At 40.1% G+C, this 21,635-nt stretch overlaps 1 protein-coding gene across 6 annotated transcripts in view; it reads right to left on the reverse strand.

The window, feature by feature from the left end:
* Positions 1 to 21,635, reverse strand: part of GAPVD1 (GTPase activating protein and VPS9 domains 1) — a 77,988-nt gene that overhangs the window by 13,797 nt on the left and 42,556 nt on the right. The window contains exons 7-18 of one of the 6 annotated variants that reach the window (XM_059410807.1): positions 20,324 to 20,481; positions 17,943 to 18,072; positions 16,343 to 16,468; positions 13,970 to 14,143; positions 12,161 to 12,301; positions 10,942 to 11,076; positions 10,356 to 10,475; positions 6,657 to 6,734; positions 6,185 to 6,555; positions 4,718 to 4,805; positions 3,657 to 3,737; positions 139 to 261 (exon numbers count right to left, since the gene is read on the reverse strand). In XM_059410807.1, the coding sequence (XP_059266790.1) occupies positions 139 to 261; positions 3,657 to 3,737; positions 4,718 to 4,805; positions 6,185 to 6,555; positions 6,657 to 6,734; positions 10,356 to 10,475; positions 10,942 to 11,076; positions 12,161 to 12,301; positions 13,970 to 14,143; positions 16,343 to 16,468; positions 17,943 to 18,072; positions 20,324 to 20,481 (1,725 nt within the window). Of the gene's footprint in view, positions 1 to 138; positions 262 to 3,656; positions 3,738 to 4,717; positions 4,806 to 6,184; positions 6,556 to 6,656; positions 6,735 to 10,355; positions 10,476 to 10,941; positions 11,077 to 12,160; positions 12,302 to 13,969; positions 14,144 to 16,342; positions 16,469 to 17,942; positions 18,073 to 20,323; positions 20,485 to 21,635 lie in introns of those variants that run through there. The other 5 variants (XM_059410808.1, XM_059410806.1, XM_059410811.1 and 2 more) reach the window with 5 other exon arrangements.

Raw genomic sequence — 21,635 nt, forward strand, 5'->3', positions numbered from 1 at the left:
AATAACAGGCTATCAGTTGTTAAGTTTTGGGGGAGTCAAAAGTCTAACTATGTGGGAGGTTGGTGCCCCTACCCACTCACCCCCACACACCCCCCACTTCAGGGTCAACGGTATTCAAATCTTTATCATGATGATCACCTGTACTTTCATAGCTCGCCATTGCTCCTTCACTGGGGCTGGTTCGTTTAATGGCATTCCTGTATTTGTCCAGAATATCCTCAGCGACCTGAGCTTGCGCACTGAGTCTAGGGCTGGGATCATCTGCAGGGAAAGGAGAGTGAGAGAATCAGTTCCCCTTGGTTTGTAGCAATTCTGATGTTAGTACGACACCAGTAGCATAATCCCAAAGGCGGATTAGGAGGTATGACTTAAAAAAGAGCACATATCTCGGTGTTAAGAGGCACCATGCAGCTGCCTGCTCATCCCGCTTCGCGGTCTCAGGGCTTGCCCAAGCACGGAACTGGGAGGATTAGCTCCACCTTCTCATCATTGCCAAAATTCTGCATGACAGTGTCGGGAAGCTCAGCGCAGACTACATGGGTGATGGATTTCTAAAGCGCTTCCGCTCAAGTTACTGTTATTATCAGTTCATGCTGACACAACTTCCAACAGTGCATCTTTATATGCAGATTCATGTATGCAGACATCTCCATGCTAAAGGAGGGGGAAGTACCGAATTTAGAATTAAACCCTTTTAAATAGTAATTATTTTTTTTAAAATGCCTTCCTCCATTCTTCCTGCATGACTCTCTTTCTACACCACATTTACAGCTCCGGGTATCAGTACTCTGTCTTACTGAATCTCATGGTGGCACTGCACCGGCTAGCAGAGCGCACTTTTGTGCGTGCGACGGTGTGAGAGGCACTCCGAGAGAATCTAGCCACCGCTGGAACGTGCTGGAATTGTACCCAGGGTACATGGAGAAAAAGTTTACCACCATCACAGAGGTAGCACTGTTTACTGTCAGGACCATTATCCTGTCAGCAAAATCGGTGCCTCAAAATATGTCCCTGGAGTCTAAGATGTTAAGAGCCATCAAGGCAAAGGGCTGCTACAGATCTATGGGACAAAATCAAGTTCTGTAGTGAAACGCAAACTCCTCAGGGAGATGTAGACCAAGAAAGTAACCACAAGTGTCCACATGCTGGTAGAATCCCATTTTTCAGAAAGTCTAAAAACACATTAAAAAAAAAAACCCACTAGGTTTTGTGTCTGTGTGTGTTTGTGTGTGTGTGTGAATAGCAGCTAAAAATAATGGCAGCTAACATTTACTGAGCACTTATTGAGCACTTACCACGTGCCAGGAACTGTGCTAAGCACCTTATATGTACAATCTCAATTAATCATCACAACGACCCTACAGGGAGGTATTGTAACCACCTCTATTTATGGACGAGGAAAGCAGGTACAGAGAGGTTCAGCAGTGTGCTCATGGGCTCTTCTGTTTCCATGGGGGAAAAAAAATTTAGTATCCATATCTCTGTAAAACTGCAGTCAACTGTAGAGAGAGAGGATTTCCAAACTAATTTAATCTTTCTGCCGTAATGGTATTAGAATGCATGAGAAGAGAATCCTAATAAAATCCGATCTTTAAAATGTAAACCGATAAAACTTTTCTATCATTAGAAAATCTTTCTTTGGAGGGGAAGTACTTTTTTGCTATTGGTTTTGAGTGCTGCTGAGCGTTCTGAAAAAGGAACAATAAAATTTGGCTAACCATAGGGAATGCCATAACATTGCTTACAACCTTTATTTCTAAGTCATTAATAATTTTATCCCAGAAAAGTAATGAAAACAAAATATGCAGTATATACGAAGCTGTGAGCAATATTTTCATCATAAAAAAACTGGATACAATTCAAGTATCCAAAGGCAAGAAAACATTCAGAATGTTATCAAATCATATGACAGGTTATTTGTGAGCCAATACAGATTATTAAAACCAACCATGTCTACTAGAAACTGGAGAGGGTTTATGAACTAACATTTAGTAAAAGAAGAATATAAAATTACACAATACTCTGATTCAATCATGCAAAAGCCATGTACTGATATGGAAAGATTGGGAAAGAACATGAAAAAAAGGATAGGGTGACTGCATTATGGACAGACTGTTAAGAAATTTCCCTTCATATCACTTAAAAGTTGATTTAATGGTAATCTCCAACAAGTCATTAATTAAGACTGGGCAGAAATTTCTGCACTAGTAGGGAAGCTAAATTGCCTGAATCAAACACAAAGAAAATGAGATAAATACCTTATGGAAAAACCTACTCTCCTTAGCTCCTAGATTAGGCACCAAGAACCAAGAAAAACGTTTGCCCAAAGACGCAAGCAAAAAATTAATTTTTTTAATTTAACATTTAAAAAACACGAGATTTCCTTAAGAGTATTTCACTCCATAAACACTGGTGAACTCATAAACACTAGGAATGTGGTATATGTTTCCAACTCTTTTCAATCAGACCGTAGGCTCCTGAAGAAGAGGGGTCACGTGATTTGACTGAATAACCACAACACTTAGCACAGTGCCTGGCATGAGTCAGATGTTCAACAAGTATTTGCTGACTGAGTAAGATAGGCTTGACGGCTCTCAGCAGGGAATGCTGGCCTGGACACAGCTCCTTACCACCCTTCATTCCAGGAGAGTCACGGCACCAGACAAAGCAGGGATGTATGCTAGAGACCATGGCAATATATCCAAATACATGCAACCAGATACCAGAATAACATGCATTAAAATGGGATTCTACCTGTACTACGCTGAGCTATTTGAGGAGGATGTTCTTTGGAAACCTATACCATTTTTTAATAAAAATCTTCATTTTAATGTAGTAGGATAATATAGTTGAAAATCAAGATGAGAAAAAAAGAGGTGAGAAATTAATTTCCAGTCTAGATGCTCTCCAGCCATCGGAAACAGTACAAAGCTATCCAACTCGAGGTGAGGTCACTAACACTACTTCTCAAACTCATTCCTATAAGGCTACTCATTCATAATGTGCCAAACAGAAGCTGCAAAAACACAAATGCTGAGTAAGGTAAGAACCCAATCCCTAGCTGTGTCTTCCTTGGGTCAGATAGCAATGTTAAAATGATTCAAGCCATAAAAAATTAGTGAAGTATATAAATTTATGGTACTGTTTGAACACTTTATCACAAAAAAAGGAAATGATTAGGTAGAACGAAATTTCACTGTGATCCTGAATAATCAAGAACAATCAAGAACTACAGAAGGGAATAAATTTAGAATTCTATGACGAATGTGAGAAAAAGCTATCTGACCAATGATCCAAAGACGGGGCATGCATCACACTAAAACCATCACCACTCTTCCCTAAGAGGCCCCATGTGGCATGGTCCCACTGGGACTTCGAGTTGTAGGGTATGCCTAGAGGCTCAGCAGCGGGGGCCTCATCAGAAACAGAAGTTATGATAATGAGGATGAGGATGGCGGTGGCAGTCTGCAGGAAGAGCACACGGAGGTTCCCTGCGGCCACCACCGGGAAGCCACAGAGCTATGAAGAACACACTCCCCACTGCACACACACAGACACACTCTTCTAAAAAGGCAGCGCTTACGGCGCCCAAGAAACAGTGCTATGAAATATGTGCTCTGGGAATGAAGGAGCCAGGAAGTCCACGGTCTACAAACCTGTGAGTGTTGAGAATCTGTCAGGCCCCACATCATCTTTGTCTTTTTCTTGTTTTTCTTTCTTTCTAAATGGTATAGGAGCTGGAAATTAAATAAAGTCAGTAGCGTGACACATAACATACTGCACTACTTGGAAGACAGCAGTCATTTTGGAGTATTAACTGGTGTGCCAACATTTCTAAGTGAAAGGAAGGTGAAAGTTTAAAAGCTAAGAAATCCTGAGTGTCAACGGATAACCATTCTTAAAACAGCACTGAAGGTTCTTAAAGAAGCTCTCAGGATCTGTTCTGGGGTCACCGGCCATAGGAAGAATGATTTAATTCGAATCTGTTGGGACTCAGTCAAAACCACTGCCTCTTCACCTCTGCTGGAAAACACCACATTCAAAGCTCCGAGCCTCAATCTCTCATCAAGGGGGCTTGAGTGCAGCTGAAAACAGTGCCCCTCAGCTCCCGAGCGCCACGGTGCCGAGAAGAGGCCTGCAGGAGTAGTCCCCAGCCTCGCTCCTAGATGATCTCTCCTTGCAGAAGAGATGCTTTTGCCAACTCAAATCTCAGTATCTACTGCTACAATGCCAGGCTAGTCACCGACCCCCCCCCAAAAGCAAACAATTTTATACAACTGCCTTCCAAAATAAACACTTACTAATATTCAAAATAAAAACATTCTCAATGAACACAAAAAGTTGTTTACTCCAGGAATGTAAAGGATGAATTTTCAATGTTTAATTACCAATAGCATCCCTTTTTCCTGCAGTAATCATTAGCAATTAGTCAAAAGTCCCACGTTTACTCTTAATGGCATATAATATTTAAACAACCATGACCTGCCTGATTTCCATTTATGAAGCCACTACCACTTCCTGCAAAGAACAAGAACTATCATTTCTAAAGGTCTGCCTTTAGCATTCACCTGAGTGAAACCATTTTCTATGCTCTCAAAATGGCTACAAACTTAGGCCCAGCAAACCTCACAGATGAGGTGACATGCTGGCTCTCTGGAAGAGATTTGGGGGCTTTGCTTCTCGTTGCTCATATGACTCTAATATTTTATAAAATTACCTTTAGGCATGGCAGAAACAAAACGTTTTCTCCACCAAGGTCTGTTCCTGTCTGATTTCTCATCATCGCTATCTTTGCGTTCTTCAGTCTGTAGAAAAAGTTTGATGCTTTATTTGGAGTTGGACAGCAGGATAAATTACTAGGGAAAGGATTTCAGTTTGTCTGTGAAAATCAAAAACCACTCTTGCTTGTCTTAAAAGAAAAACTGTTCTTATTGCTGTACAGGAAACTTCTGAAACATGGAAGTATACCTTTTAGGCACCAGACTTTGATCTGCTTGAGGGTAGGTACTATCACATTAAACCAAATCGCAAGTAAACCAAAACCTTAACACAGAGCCTAGCACAGAGTAGGCGCTCAATAAACACTTCTGAAAGGAGTAAGCTCAATCACATGAAGTCTGGAGGGGTAGCAGAGATGAGACAGTAGTAGTAATAACAAAACTGAGTATGGACTGTGTGCCAAATACCGAATGCTGAGGATACATGTTATTTCATTTAAACCTCACAATAGCCTTAGGAGATAAATAATACTATTAAGTCCTTTTATAGACGTGAAATAAGGGGCTAAAAAAAAGCTATCTCCCTATCTGCCCCAAAGTTCTCTAGCCTGCCTGTCGCAGAGCTGGGACTCAAACCCAGATGCAGACAATTTCACAGTTCATGTTTTGATCTCCAATTAGAGTGAGTTATTAAAATCACATGTCTGGGGCGCCTGGGTGGCTCAGTTGGTTAAGCATCTGCCTTCGGCGCAGGTCATGACCCCAGGTCCTGGGAAGTCCCACATCGGGCTCCCTGCTCAGCGAAGAACCTCCTCCTCCCCCTCCCTCTGCCTGCCGTTCTGCCTACTTGCGCTATCTCTGTCAAATAAATAAATAAAATCTTAAAAAAAAAAAAAAAATCAGGGGTGCCTGGGTGGCTCAGTGGGTTGGGCCTCTGCATTCGGCTCAGGTCATGATCTCAGGGTCATGGGACTGAGCCCCACGTCGGGCTCTCTGCTTGGTGGGGAGCCTGCTTCCCCCTCTCTCTCTGCATGCCTGCCTCTCTGCCTACTTGTGATCTCTGTCAAATAAATAAATAAAATCTTAAAAAAAAATCACACATCAAAGAAGTGAGACCATAGTTCCTTTACTAGCCTATCAAGTGACCTCAGACAAATCATTTAATTTCTCATCTTGGAAACTGTGAGGTTTAAATGAAATTATATACAAAATTGCTTGGAGAAAAGTTCAAAGTGTCAAAAAAATGCAAAATGCATTACAAAACCAAAATAGTATAGGTTTCCCATGGGTTACCGTTGGGGACAAACTAGACTGACAGATCATCTTTTAAATCATGAGCGCTGTTCATCCTTACTCTGAGATTTATATATACCGTGTTAATCTAACATATCAAGAGAACCTGGCAGTTAGAACATTAAAGCTGACCACAACCAGCAAAATTCTTCTAGATGGGCTGTGTCCCGTACCTCTCCTCTTGAGGAGTCCTTACTCGGGGATGAAGATGATGAGTGAGGTGCAGCCACCAAAGAAGTAGCACCAATGGCTGCGGCTGGAGGGAGTTCTCGCTCTTCATTCCCTGGACGACGGTTCCAGCTGGGGTCACTCATGGGTCGCCGGACAGATGACACTATATCAGAGCTCCTGCTGCGAACTAATCTCTCTGGGTAAGAATGCCTTTGCCTGAATGCCTCCATTTCTGCTGCAGTTAACATATGGGAACCAAAGTTCGGCAACCTGGCCTCATTTCCTCCCACAGCTCCTTCCAGGATTGGGGGATCTGGTGGTGGATGCGACGGCCTGGCATAATGAACCTTTGGCCTTACCACAGCAGAAGCTCCTGGAACACAGGGGAAAAGAAGTTTGCAACTGAGATACAACTGATTCAACAAAGGCATCAACAAAGGGTTAGGAGTCAAAAAGCTCATTTGACTAGTTTACCTTCATGTGAAGACAGTGGATCAAACATGGCAAGTACAGACTCGGACTGGGAAGGAGGAGAGGTCAGCTGGTGGGCACCTAAAATAAATAGGCAAACTGTAAGACCAAATCAGAACTCATCACTCAGTAAGAGTTTCTACATAATGATAAAGGTTCTAGCATTCTTCCAGTTTTCCTTTCTTTTTTTTTCATTTAAGATTTATTATTTGAGAGAGAGAGCACACAGTGGGGAAGGGGTAGAGGGGGAGAGAGAGGGAGAGAATCCCTCGCAGACTCCATACCCAGTGCAAGCCCCATGCAGGGCTCGATCTCACGACCCTGAGATCACAATGTGGGCTGAAATCAAGAGTCGGATGCTCAACTGAGTGACCCAGGGGCTCCCCCCGATTTCCCTTTTCTGATCAACAGAACTTGAGGGGCATGTCAGAAAAAAAGAGAATCTAATAAATATCATATTCTGATAACTTCAAATTCATGGTATGTTTTTACCTACACACATGGATTTTAATGACACGTAAGTGGTCTAGCATTGCATGTTAATCAGTTTTAATGGCCAAATTGTATTATAGTTAATGCAAACAGCAGAGCCAAAATACGCAGATCATCAAAATTTTCAGAATGTCACAACTGCCCTGAGGCTCACCTTCTTTCCACCTATAAAGATAAGGACAAAATAATAATAATAATAATAAGGGCAGGGGTGCCTGGGTGGCTCAGTCAATGAAGCGTCTGCCTTTGGCTCAGGTGATAATCCCTGGGTCCTAGGATTGAGCCCCGAGTCAAAACTGCTTTGCCCTCTTGTCACTCCTCCTGCTTGTGCTCTCTCTTTCTCACTCTCAAATAAACAAAATCTTTAACAATAATAATAATAATAATAATGGCAATATTACCTAGAAGAAGTATATGTGCTCGCTTCGGCAGCACATATACCTAGGAGTATAAATAAAAAGTTGTAGATTTTGAAATTCTTTTTTTTCTTTTTTAAGATTTTATTTATTTATTTGACAGATAGAGATCACAAGTAGGCAGAGAAGCAGGCAGAGAGAGAGGAGGAAGCAGGCTCCCTGCTGAGCAGAGAGACCAATACGGGGCTCAATTCCAGAACCCTGAGATCATGACCTGAGCCGAAGGCAGAGGCTTAACCCACTGAGCCACCCAGGCGCCCACTTGCAATACGTATTTTGACTGAAGTATATGAAGCTGGCCTTACACAGATATGTAGTTAGAAAAAGGAAGATATTTTAATAGCCTTCTCAGATAACCGTGCACATTCTTCTATGATACAACACCGAATCCTGATTAGTATTTTAAGGTTAGCTACAATTAGGAATCAGAAACCAAATCAATGAACTTTTACTCTGTTACATTAAAATTAATTGGTCTGTCTTCTACTCTAAATGATTTCTATAACATCATATATTGATCACCTGGAAACTACTGATTCAATTAGATACGTAGATCCTCACATGTTGACACACTTCAATATATAATATCAAAAAATTATATTCTCATCAGAAAAAAAACACCAGTCTCATCAGAAAAGTCTTTAAATATCAGTAAGCTGTCAAGCTCATGAAGGTGAATACAAATTTTCTATAATTGTCATTTTTATCTGAAAGCCTGAATTTTATCACTGGCAACAAACTCTGCCAGTTGTTTTCCTTGAAGTGATAGGCTCCCTTGTTTAATTTTCAAGAAATGCCTGCCAAATACCCAAATATGAGTAACTACAGTTTGTCAGTCCTTCTTTCAAGTAAAAATGGTGTGTCGTGAAAGACAAACAAGAGAAGAAACAGCTAGTTAAGCTCACAGCTCCAATAAGCATCTAAGTGTTTCTCTTTGAGATACTTCGCATTTCAGACTGCAGCAGAAATGCATTAGGAGGGGGCACCTGGGTGGCTCAGTGGGTTAAAGCCTCTGCCTTTGGCTCGGGTCATGATCCCAGGGTCCTGGGATCTAGCCCCCCATTGGACTCTCTACTCAGTGGGAAGCCTGCTTCCCCCTCTCTGCCTGTCTCTCTGCCTGCCTCTCTGCCTACTTGTGTTCTCTGTCAAATAAATAAAAACAAAATCTAAAAAAAAAAAAAAAAGAAATGCATTAGGACTATTTCTGATTTCTCCAGAATTTTAAACAGATGTGTCCTCAGGGTTCATATGTGATTAAATAATTTTTATTGCTTCATGAAAAATACTCGTACGTAAAACTTTCTTTTTTAGCTGGGAGAGAATATAGTGACTGCTCGCTCTGCTTCATGCTCAGGCCTGCCCCGGCCAATCTACCCACCTCTGCTTGTGCCCCATCAGTGCAAATGTCAATACAATGAAAAGGAAAATAACCTTTTACTACTATGAAAAAAGGTTTTGTGGGGCGCCTGGGTGACTCAGTGGGTTAAAGCCTCTGCCTTCGGCTCAGGTCATGATCCCAGGGTCCTGGGATCGAGCCCCACATCAGGCTCTCTGCGCCTTGGGGAGCCTGCTTCCTCTCTCTCTCTCTCTGCCTGCCCCTCTGTGTACTTGTGATCTCTTTCTGTCAAATAAATATAAAATCTTTAAAAAACAAAACAAAACAAAACCCATTTTTTATGAGAAAGAAAAAGTATCTAAAACTCAGCACATAAAACCACTGCCAGCATTCTGGTATTTCTTTCCTGTGCTTTCTCTATGATAGGTCTTTAATCTATTTTTTAATTTTTTAAAAAGATTTTATTTATTCATTTGAGAGACACAGCAAGAGAAGGAACACAAGCAGGAGGAGTGGGAAACAGGGAGAAGCAGACTTCCCGCTGAGCAGGGAATCCAATGTGGGGCTCCATCCCAGGACCCTGGGATCATGACCTGAGCCAAAGGCAGACACTTAGCGACCAAGCCACCAAGCACCCCTGATAGGTTTTTTAGTGTTTTATTGTATTACATATGAAATTCTTCAGGATAGATTTCCCAAGAGATACTATGTTCTAGCATTTCTAGAGTTTCAAGTTATTTCATATGCTTTAAAGGATTTAAAATAATATATCCACAAAACAGTCACATAAATTATAAGTGGGTACATCAAAATTCACTCAGCAATTCAATTTTTCAATCCTTAGGTTGTTTCTCATTTTCTGCCAATAGGGAAGCTATGAAGAACATCAATGTAAATGCTACAAAGAACATAAGACCTTCTGCATACACAGAACTCTTTCCTGATGACTATTCCTAAAGTAGGCTAACTGAACCAAATTTAGTTTGTCAATTTCCTTTCTTTTAGGGCCTGAACTCACGACCCTAGATCAAGACCTGAGCTGAGACCAAGAGTTGGATGCTTAACCAACTGAGCCACCAGGCACCCCTGATTTATGAATTTTCAAGGCCTTACTTACGCACTGCCAAATTACACCCCAAAGTGCTCTACCAACTGATATTATCACAGCAAAATTATAAGACTGCCAGTTTGAATGTGATCATTTTTTTTTTTTTAAAGATTTTATTTATTTATTTGACAGAGAGAAATCACAAGTAGGCAGAGAGGCAGGCAGAGAGAGAGAGAGAGAGAGAGAGAGAGGAGGAAGCAGGCTCTCTGCTGAGTAGAGAGCCCAATGCGGGACTCGATCCCGGGACCCCGAGATCATTACCTGAGCCGAAGGCAGCGGCTTCACCCACTGAGCCACCCAGGTGCCCTGAATGTGATCATTTTAAAGTCATTCTCCTTTCCCCTTCTTACCATGAGTTACTTCATCCATGTCTGGACTAGTGACAGAATCTTTACCACCAAAATCAGAGCTGCACTCGGATCTCAGGTCTTCAATCTTATTGGGAATATCCTCAGAGGTTGCACTTATGCCTTTAAATAAATAAATAAAGTAAAAAATAAACAGCAAGAAGAATAAAATAACCACACGAAAAGTATATGAAGTTTGGAGAAATGTAAATATTCTCAAAATTTTTATGTCCCAGTGCTATACATGCAAGATGTTTGGTATCAGATCCTTTATTGTACAACTGCCTACATATGCTTACCTTGATTTGTACAACACAATCACAAGTATCATGTGGTATCTAAATACAGTAGCAGAGGCCACCAAGATCAGAATTAGGGAACACACACAGACTGTTTGCCAATTACTTCAACAGGCTCTATAAAGCCACACGTTAAGTTCTCAGAGATTTAAGGTTCCATGGAAATAATTCTGTTTCCTGGAATATTCCTCAACTCTTAAATAAAACATATCTTTTTGTTATCAATTTTATAAATGGAGAGGTGGGAACACACCTTGCAATCCTTATTCCTTAAAACAAGACAGACATACCCGACACAACACTGAGGCCTGGTGTGCTGGGGCGGGAACTGACCTCCCTGACATCTGTATCATCAGACGTGCTACCTAGTCCAGAGCAGCTCTCCAGCTCTTGTAGACGCTCCTCCTGCTTTAGATCCGGGGCCTCTAAACAGAAGACATGAGGTGCCACATTAGTGATTCTATTAGCATGCCACAGTTTCAACTTGTGACCCACATGAGGGAAGCTACCAGAATGTGAATGAAATCATTGTAAACAGATTTCTAAGTCTGGGCCAGTTAGCAAAGTTGGTTAGATCGAGTGTTAAAGAAGCTGAGGTTGTGATTTTCATTTCAGTATAGGCCAGTTGTTGTGCAAAGGTGAAGACTCTGCCTGTAGATCACTAATCTCATAAAATATGCTATTGGTTAAGAAGTAAACTCAGTAAGAAAATACAAAATAGCTTAACATTAAACCAAACATTTTCTAAAAAGTAACTTCTACGGGCACTCAATAGACAGTAAGCTAATCCTACTGTCTCCTTATGTAAAGGGAAGCATATCTGAGTCCATTGATACTATAAAACATATCAGAATCACTTAATTATTCTTGAGCCAAGTAAATCAGACAGAATGTTCTTCAGACACACAGTTACTTAAATTTGCATTCTGGTAGTTGACATTTCATTGAAAGCAAAGTTTTATCTTCATAATCAGAATACAAAATAAAGGAGAAATGTAATTTTTAAGAAAAGAGAAAGTACAAAACACTTTGTATACATTTATAATAATCCTGTACAAAATAATTCTCAAGACTTGAGAGTCTCAATTTCAGTATATTTCAAAAATATATTAGCTATCTTTTAAAGGGTCAAGTTCTCCCTGGGATGAATCTAGGCATGCTTACCAAGCATCCAACTGCTCAGGGTTCAAGTTGTACTGCTATTCCTATTTTGTGATGAGTTAGTGCGAGATACTGAACTGAGGGTCCCACACAGAACTCTGGTGAGTTGCTACCAAATACTTAAAAATAACTGAACACACAATCAAAAAGCACCTGCCATCTTAGCCTATGCCATCCAACACTGCATTTTTTTCTTGATGGACAGAAAATGCCCTAACTGTCCACCTGAAATTCTTAGTAAGATGGTTGTGTCACACTTGACAAAAATGTACAGAGTACAGAAATTAAGATACCTTATATTTAAAACTTCTGTGCAAATCAAAAAGCAAACAACGATGGCATACTAACCTGAGTCACTTGGCAATACCTCTACACTCCAAGCTTCGCTTGTTGTCTCTGATATGGTAGAACCAGTGCAGGGGTCAAGAAGCACTGACCCTGAACCTGGCAGGCACAGTAAACTGCCTAACATGTTCTCTGCTGCTGCACCTGTATAACCAGTGGGGAGCAAAGGGTTAACGAAGATCCTGATGGAAAGAGCAGTGATAATGGAGAAGGACCAAACACTAAACTAAGGTCATCTCTACTCTATCCACCAGAAGGAAGCCAAAGTAAGTGTAATTTCAATCAATAGCACCACTAAAAACAAATTTCCCACTTTGGTCACAATGGCACAGCTTAAGCTCCTTTTTCTCAGTTTCCTCCTGTTCACCTTGGACTCTCCATAGAGAAAACATCCATCATTAGGGTCAAGTCATTTCAACCAGCTTTCATCTGGGTTTTGTAGTACATTTTTACATGTGTCCCTAAATACCTAAACTATATAGTCTTCACAGGGATTAAAAACACTCAAATGGAGATAGTTAACCACAGAAAGTTATACTGGCCAAATATGTTTTCTTCCAGCACATTAGCCACGTATTTAGAGCAATAAAATATATTTGCAGGGAAAAAAAAAATATTTGCAGGAAAATACACATCTCTGTAGCACGGATTCAACTGCAAATACAGCTCATTGCTCAAACAGCTTTCTGCCAGGAAATGTACTACTTTGGCCCCTGAAACAAAGTAATGCAAAACCAATGAAGAAATCTGTTTACACTACTTATAAAGACAAATAGAAAGGATTAAATATGATTATACACCCGTGTTAGAAATACTCAAGTTCAGGATGCTCCACGACATCTAACTATGCCTTTCAAAAGAACATTTCTACTGTAGTGCATAGGAAACTTTTGGCAAAAGATTACTGGTGAAAGTTACCGTTTAAAGATATATCATAAAATAATTACAAATAAAATAACGTCTGGAACTTGCCTAAACATAACAGGGGGATAGGGTAAAAGGGTAATGGGAAAAGAGAGGAGACAAAACCTGCCACACGTCTACTTGTGCTAGTTGAAGCTGAATGACGGGTACAGAGAGTTCAATCTTCTCTCTTGGATTTGACTGAAATGTTCCACAATTTAAAGTGAAAATGAACATGCTGCTAATAGGACTGTATGAAATCTTTCAAAACTCACAAAACAGCAGTATCCTAAAGACGGTGAGTTTTAAAGTATGTAAATTGAACCTCAATACACTTGACATTAAAAAAAAAAAAAGAAAAAACTATAGTCCCTCTTTTGGAACTGAATTAATCCTTCCAAAAGAAAATTCTTTTCTTTTTTTTCTTTTTCTTTTTTTTTTAAAGTAAGCTCTATGACCAACATAGGCCTTCAACTCAAAACCCTGAGATCAAGAGCCACATGTTCTACCGACTGAGCCAGCCAGGTGCCCTACTAAATTCAATTTTTAGAGAATCTCAGTACTATATTATTCTGAAAGACTTTATGGCTATAATCTATAAGAATTTTCATCTTCAGGTAAGGTATTTAGTCTCAAATAGAATATCATAAGAATATATACTATGCCCTGAAAACAAGAAGCTAATTCAGAAAACTTTTTTCTTTTTTGGCAGGGAAGGGGGAGTTAAATGCAGACAGGGAAAAACACTACCTATATTTAGGTAAAGAAAGAAAGACACAAGTGCCTTGTTACATACAGTTATCTCAGCTTCCCAGTCTGTCTGTCGGAGGCTGAAGTCCCTGCCCATGAAGGGTAGGTGGGTATGAATAACTAAACAGCAATCTTGCAGAAAAATTAAACAGCAGTTACCTGCAATTTCTTGTAAGCGATCTTCATCAATGTTAGGATCAAAATCACTTCCCAAGACATCTGTACTCCAGGTCTCACTCACTGTTTCTGATATATCTCTGTCATCTGTCAGTCCCATCATGTCACGTATTTCAAACTTCCTTAGCTTATCATCAAGATTATCTTGTGTTGTAGCTATCAAAAACAAAATTACGTACTTTAAAAATGGCAGCACAGCTATTTTTTTTAAATCAACTTTAAAGATACATATTTTCTCATGAACACTGAGCATGCAATACCAAGGCACTGAATCATCTCCCTGCGGATGTACTATTTCCCTCTCTGAACAAAGCTCAGCATATGGACCCCCATTTCTGATAGACTAACTGGGGCAGTGTGATTCTGATAACAAACTGGGATATATTTTCCTCTCCATGTATTTGCACAGGCTTTGTTACTTGCTTTGGCCAAAAGAGTAAAGAAGTGTGCCAGTTCCAAGGCTAGACCTCAAAAGACCCTTATAAACTTCTGCCCTTTTTTTCACCCTTGGTTCTGCCATGAGAACAAGCTTAAGCTAGCCCACTGGTGGATGAGGGACCACAGGGAACAAAGCAAAGGCCATTCCAGAGCAGCCACGTCCTCACTGAACAACCGTCCCCCAACTAAGACTGGCAGAGCTCCCTTCCCAAGAGCCGGTGACTGCAAATACATGAGTCAGTCTAGTCAAAATCAGAACCACCCAGCTGACCCACAGACCTGAGAGCACAAATAAATGTTTGTTGTCTTAAGTCACTAAGTTTTGAGGTGGTTTGTTACATAGCAATTACTCCAGCAATAATGAACTGATAGAAAAATATTTTTTTCATTTGCCTTGCATACATTCCCCTGATACTAGAGTTTTCTCTCTTCCCTGGACTAATGAGTAAAATAGTCTGTAATTTGTCTCAATTTATTAACCTCATGTTCACAAAATGGAGACACCAACCACCTACATCAGAATCACCTAGAGGGCTTGTTAAGTGATATTCTTTCAACTTCTGTCTTAAGCTATTATTTTAGGTTTCTTTCTTATTTGCAGAAAATTTAATCCTAACTAATATGACAAACTAGTCCAGTAAAATATACTACTACTTTTATTCAAGCCACACATATCCCAACTGGCAATGCTCTTTTCCTTTCTGAAAATGAACTGCACAAGGATTCCTAGAAATGAGACATGGGAAATGGCTTTCAGTTTCCCAGGTTATTTTGATGCGCACGCAGGTCTCAGAATATTGCCTCTGACCCAGCTGATCTACAATCTGCCATCAACACTCCCTTGAAGTCCACCAGTGATCTTTAAATCAACAAATCCAAAGAACTTTTTCAAATTCATCTTCCTAAAGCACAACAGGGATCCGCCTACTTTTCAGTCCTGACCCCATGTCATTCCCCTACTTGGCAGTTCCTGAGTTAAGTACTATGGTTTCCCACTTCCCTGACCTGCTTGTACTATTCTATTCCTTCACCTAGAATGCCCCATCTTTAGTTTCTGCCAATGCAATGCGAGCCGGGCTTTAAGGCTAGCATTTTCTTCCACTAAGTTTTTTCCTACACTTCTAACCACCTGTATCTCCCACTCAGAGAATCGCCAAGGCCCTTTTATAACACTTTCAGACATTTGTATACCATCCTCTCCCTATTCCAAGTGCCTTTAACCCCAAATATTTATCTTTGTCTCCCTTAAAATTTCAGTATTACAGAATTGAAATGCCAAATATTATAGAATTCAAGCAATTCATTTTAATTATTCTATGTAACTTAAGCCTAAAATAATTCATTTACCAACTAAGTATTTTTTTTTAAGATTTTATTTATTTATTTGTAAAAGACTTTATTTATTTATTTAACAGACAGATCACAAGTAGGCAGAGAGGCAGGCAGAGAGAGAGAGGAGGAAGCAGGCTCCCCACTGAACAGAGAGCCCGACGTGGAGCTCGATCCCAGGACCCTGGGATCATGACCTGAGCCTAAGGCAGAGGCTTTAACCCACTGAGCCACCCAGGCGCCCCTTATTTATTTATCTGACAGAGATCACAAGTAGGCAGAGAGGCAGGCAGAAAAAGAGGGAGAAGCAGGCTTCCTGCTGAGCAGACAGCTCCATCCCAGGACCATGGGATCATCACCTGAGCCGAAGGCAGAGGCTTATTAACCCGATGAGCCACCCAGGCGCCCCCCAACTAAACATTTTTAACTGAAAAAATTTTGAATAAATGCAAGTTTTCTGGTCATTATATAAGCAACCTACATTTATTCTTTCACCGAACACAGCCAACTGACATGGAAACATGTAGTTTATCCTGCAGCCGGGCAAATTCTTTGCTACTTGAACAAATGTGTTCAACTTCACTTTACCTTGTTCATGCTCTAATAGCTGGAGAGCTTCAACTCCATTACTCCCAGAAGGTCCTGCTCCAAGTTCTGATACAGACTCTCCTTCCAGGTCTAGAGAGGACACTGAATTAGAGCGATTTGATGGACCTAGAGAAATGTTTATACTGTGAGTACGTTTTTTAAGTCACAAGCCACCATGCAACTTTTCATGCCTTGGTAACAGACTGAAAACTGAATAAGGTGCATTTATTTATTTCTATGTATATATTTATTTTAGAGAGAGAAAGTATGCGAGCATGGGGCACAGGGAGAAGCAGAGGGAGAGAAAATCTCAAACAGACTCCCGCTAAGCACGGAGCCAGATGTGGGGCTCGATACCAGAAAGGCTCCACGTCCAGCATGGAGGCTAACATGGGGCACAATCTAATGACCCTGAGATCATGACCTGAGTCAAAATCAAGAGTGGGATGTTTAACCAACGAAGCCACCCAGGTGTCAGGGTGCTTTTAATACTGCATCTGTACCTTAAAAATACACATACCCTTTAAGCCAGCAATTGTGCTTCTAGGAATTTATCCTAGGAAACAACTAAAAAATTCACCTAACACTGCTTGTCGAAGGGCTTTTAATAATGCTTGGAAAGTAAAAACAATCTATATGTTTAATCATACAAGAATGTTTAAATAAATTATGCCCACTTTAAGTTAAAGAAAAAACCATTAAGAACCTAAGTTATTTAAGAAAGGGAAGTGTCCCCGCTAGACTGTTAAACAAAAAAGGGTTACAAAACAACATAAACCTACTCTTGCTATAAATAAACCAAAATGCTGCTATTAATAGAATGGTACGGCGCCTGGGCGACTCAGTCAGTTAAGCATCCAACTCTTGATCTCAGCTCAGGTTGTGATCCTGGGTCAAAAGTTCAAGCCCCCAAAAAGTAGAACAGTGAAATTACAATGATTCAATTTCATTTCTGCATTTTCTAGAATGAATGTACATTACTTCTGTTCTAAAAAGTCAGAGAAAAAGGAAAAATTATATTTTGCTTAAAATGATAGTAAACTCAACTTTCTTCATTAAAAAAAGTTTGTCCTCATACATGAAATGACAAAATCTCACTACACAATCTACAGTTTTAATTTTCTACTGTTATTCCCATTTCCACTGTATCTTCCTACTTCATAAAGATGTGTATGTGAATAAAGAAATACAGAACATTTAAGGTATACACAACATCCTAAAATACTAGTGAGTCCATTTCTCCCATTCAGACATGCACTCTATCCCTCTAAAGGAGCTTCATAAGCTTTGGGATACCTTAATTAATACTAGAGAAACTTGGCATTACTCAAGTCTCAATAAAGACCTTTATCTTCCCCATTTTATATGATCAAAGGTCTCTTGCAATCTTTTTCTTTTTAAATTATTTTCTTGCAATCTTAGTTTATTCCAGAAACAATCCTTATAGCCAACTCTTCAAGATCATTAGAGGAAAATTTCATTACTCTCCTCAGGGAGAGGAACAGATGGTATAATTATAATTTTTAAGGCTCCTTTAAAGATCAGAAGACAAAAGTATTACTTGAATCACATTAACTCTTTGAATGAAGTAACCCTTCACCTTCAGATATTCCTTCCAGATTATCACTGCAGAGGGAAAAGCGCAAGGTTTTATCAGGTTTACCGTGGAGTTTGTTTTCATCGACAGGGACATCTCCTTGTCCTCCATCCGAAAGTTGCATGTTTAAGACCTGAAAAATAAAACGCCACTGGTTTATCAGAACTGAGAGGTTACTGATATGAAAACAGAACAAAGTAAATGCATATTTAAGTTCTTCTTAATCTTAAATTTTCATTTTTAACAAAAAACCCACATACGGCTCTATGCTGGGTGTAGAGACAAGCGCTTAAGATTCTCTCGCTCCTGGGGGCGCCTGGGTGGCTCAGTGGATTAAGCCGCTGCCTTCGGCTCAGGTCATGATCTCAGGGTCCTGGGATCGAGCCCCGCATCGGGCTCTCTGCTCAGCAGGGAGCCTGCTTCCCCCTCTGTCTCTGCCTACCTCTCTACCTACTTGTGATCTCTCTGTCAAATAAAATAAATAAAAAATTTAAAAAAAAAAAAAAAAAAAAAAAAGATTCTCTCGCTCCTGGGGCATCTGGATGGCTCTGTCGGTTAAGCATCTACCTTGGCTCAGGTCATGATCTCAGGGTGCTAAAATCGAGCCCCATGTCAGCCCCATGTTCAGCGGGAGTCTGCCTCTCCTTCTGCCTCTGCCCCTTCTTCCCTCCCCCTGCTTGTGCTTTCTGTCTCTCAAATAAATAAAATCTTTTAAAAAAAGATTCTCTTTCCCTCCCTTTGCGCCGTCCCCTACCCTCCCACTCAAACAAATAAGTAAAAATAGAATTATTTTCCTATCTGCTTGAAATTAAATGCAGATGTAAAATTTTACATTTTGTATTTTTAAGATAACTTGGATCTTTAAACTCACAGTGAGCAATGTACAAAGAATCTTCAGGAAAAAATCTATCTAAAGGCCTAGAGAACGGTAAGGTTAACAGCAAACAAAAGGCTCATACCACAAGGAAGAGATTACCCTGCACAGGAATGCAGGCTGCTGCCTTCAGGACTGCCAGAGCTGGGAACCCGGGGAAGGTTACGCAGGGAAGGTAAAACGCCACAGCTCCCTATCTGAAATGCAGCAGTTGCTTTTCCTCATCTAACATTCCCCATATATTTTAAGTTTATTACATTCTAGAGTTCCTAAAAAGTTGATTCTGACAGATTTTGCCAGTTCATTTGTGTGTGTGTGTGTGTGTGTGTCTATGGCCATTTGTGTGTGTGTGTGTCTTCTGGCCAAGTCCAGAACTCTTTCCTAAGGGTCATGGCACAGATCCAAACACAGCTGTACCAACCACTATCATCACTTCATTGACCACTGTAACTAGTCCCTTTATCCCAAGTCATGAATAGGTTTTCTTGACTAATAAGCAGTCCCTGTTGAGTATAAAATGATGCTTCTTTTTGATTTCTTCATTCTTTTTGCCTCTGTTCCAAGCTCTTCTATATACGAATATCTTAAAAGTGATGCCCACACCCCAAGTCCATTTCTTCAAAATATTTTCTTTTCTTAGTTTTCTTTCTTTCTTTCTTTCTTTATTATTTTTTTTTAAGATTTTATTTATTTATTTGACAGAGAGAAATCACAAGTAGATGGAGAGGCAGGCAGAGAGAGAGAGAGGGAAGCAGGCTCCCTGCTGAGCAGAGAGCCCGATGCGGGACCCGATCCCAGGACCCCAAGATCATGACCTGAGCCGAAGGCAGCGGCTTAAACCACTGAGCCACCCAGGCGCCCTCTTAGTTTTCTTTTCAATTCTGTCTACCATTTCTTTCTAACTGACCAAAAAACAGAGTATTTCTAAAAACAGAGTATTTCTAAACAATGTCTGGCTCGGGCGCCTGGGTGGCTCAGTGGGTTAAGCCACTGTCTTCGGCTCAGGTCATGATCTCAGGGTCCTGGGATCAAGTCCCGCATCGGGCTCTCTGCTCAGCAGGGAGCCTTCTTCCCTTCCTCTCTCTCTGCCTGCCTCTCTGCCTACTTGTGATCTCTTTCTGTCAAATAAATAAATAAAAATCTTTAAAAAAAAAAAAAAAGTCTGGCTCTTTAAAGCAGGGATACCACTAGTATATCATCAGAAAGAAAAGAAACAAAAAAACATTTCCTACAGGTCAATGGAAAAGTCTTTTCAATTTCCATACTACAATTTCCTCACTTCCTGTCTCTTTAAGACTATGAGGAAAATTCCTTTCGGTGTAGCCCTAATCACCAATGATTGTACTATCAATGCATTAATGTGAAAGGCCCCCAGAACTGTTCACAGGGAGTTTGGCAATTAATGCACTCATAGAAGCAAGAGACCATGAATTAGAGGAAAAAAAAAAAAAAAAGAACCTAATTCCTTAATATTGATGGCTCTAAGTTAAATGTAACAATACATTCATACCTCATTTTCTGACATCATCCCTGGAGTGAGCTGGGGACCTGTCCCTAAGGAAATGACCAACACCTCTTCTGGCTGTACTTCCTGGATGGTTTCTTGAGATGATCCTTCATGGTCCATATGTAAGTCCATTAGCACATTGGTGCGGCTTCTACTTCGAGCTGCTAATAAAAAATTTTTCAAATATAATTTAGAGAACAAGACAAGATGAAGAAAATGGTACAGTAAATACAAAAATGTATCTTCTAGGACTTTGCGCATGCACAAAAAAAAAGAGTGGAGAATATGAATTTTTTTAAAAAACCCTACAACTTCCCAGTTACTCTACTAATGAGTGACATAGATTGTCCTTCAAAACTGAAACAATAGGAGCACCTGGGTGGCTCAGTGGGTTAAAGCCTCTGCTTTCGGCTCAGGTCATGATCCCAGGGTCCTAGGATCGAGCCCCACATCGGGCTCTCTGCTCAGCAGGGAGCCTGCTTCCTTCTCTCTCTCTGTCTGCCTCTCTGCCTAATTGTGATCTCTGTCTGTCAAATAAATAAATAAATCTTTAAAAAAAAAAAAAACTGAAACAATAGTCTATGTGCACCTGACAGTGAGTGACACACAGATGAGCGCACCTGCAGGAACAGCAAACACATCTCAAAGACTTGGGGGGACAAGAAGAGCACTGCCTTATTTCTTATCAAGATACCGTCTACTATTTCTCCTATGATTTAACTGCCACTGAACTCATAAGTGTCAGAAAATTTCCCATAGCAACCTTTTAGCCATATAAAGTAATATATGCTAATTGGACAACCACTGACAAAATCATAATCAGTTTTTTAAAACATGCTGATTTTCCTGAAATGTACTAATTTCTTTCCAAAAATGCAGAAAAAAAAAGACTTCCCTATGTTTGAATATTAAGTTTCCCTTCTGCTTTATAGAAACATTCTAAATTAATGAAAAATCTAATTACTTGGGGGAGCCCTTTTCTGTAAGTAAACAAGTTTGTTTGTTTGTTTTTAAACAAGTTTTAACCTTTAAGTAAAAACAAGTAATACTTTTTTTCTAAAATAACCATCCCACACACATTACAAGAACTTTTGGATTCTGAAAGATTTATAGTTTGACAATTTCTCTATGAGTTTAAGTCTTCTGTGGTAAGTTTCAAATTTCTTTCAGAGGGCAATAAAATTCAGTATAACTGAAATCCCAAATACAAATTCTACTTTGGTACAAAATAATCAAAAGTACAGAAATAAAGCAAAACCACTAAAAATAACAAATGTCTTTCAACTTCACTTTGAGTGAAAGCTGACCTACTTGA

This window comes from Mustela nigripes, chromosome 9, assembly GCF_022355385.1.
Source record: "Mustela nigripes isolate SB6536 chromosome 9, MUSNIG.SB6536, whole genome shotgun sequence".
Lineage (NCBI taxonomy): Eukaryota > Metazoa > Chordata > Mammalia > Carnivora > Mustelidae > Mustela > Mustela nigripes.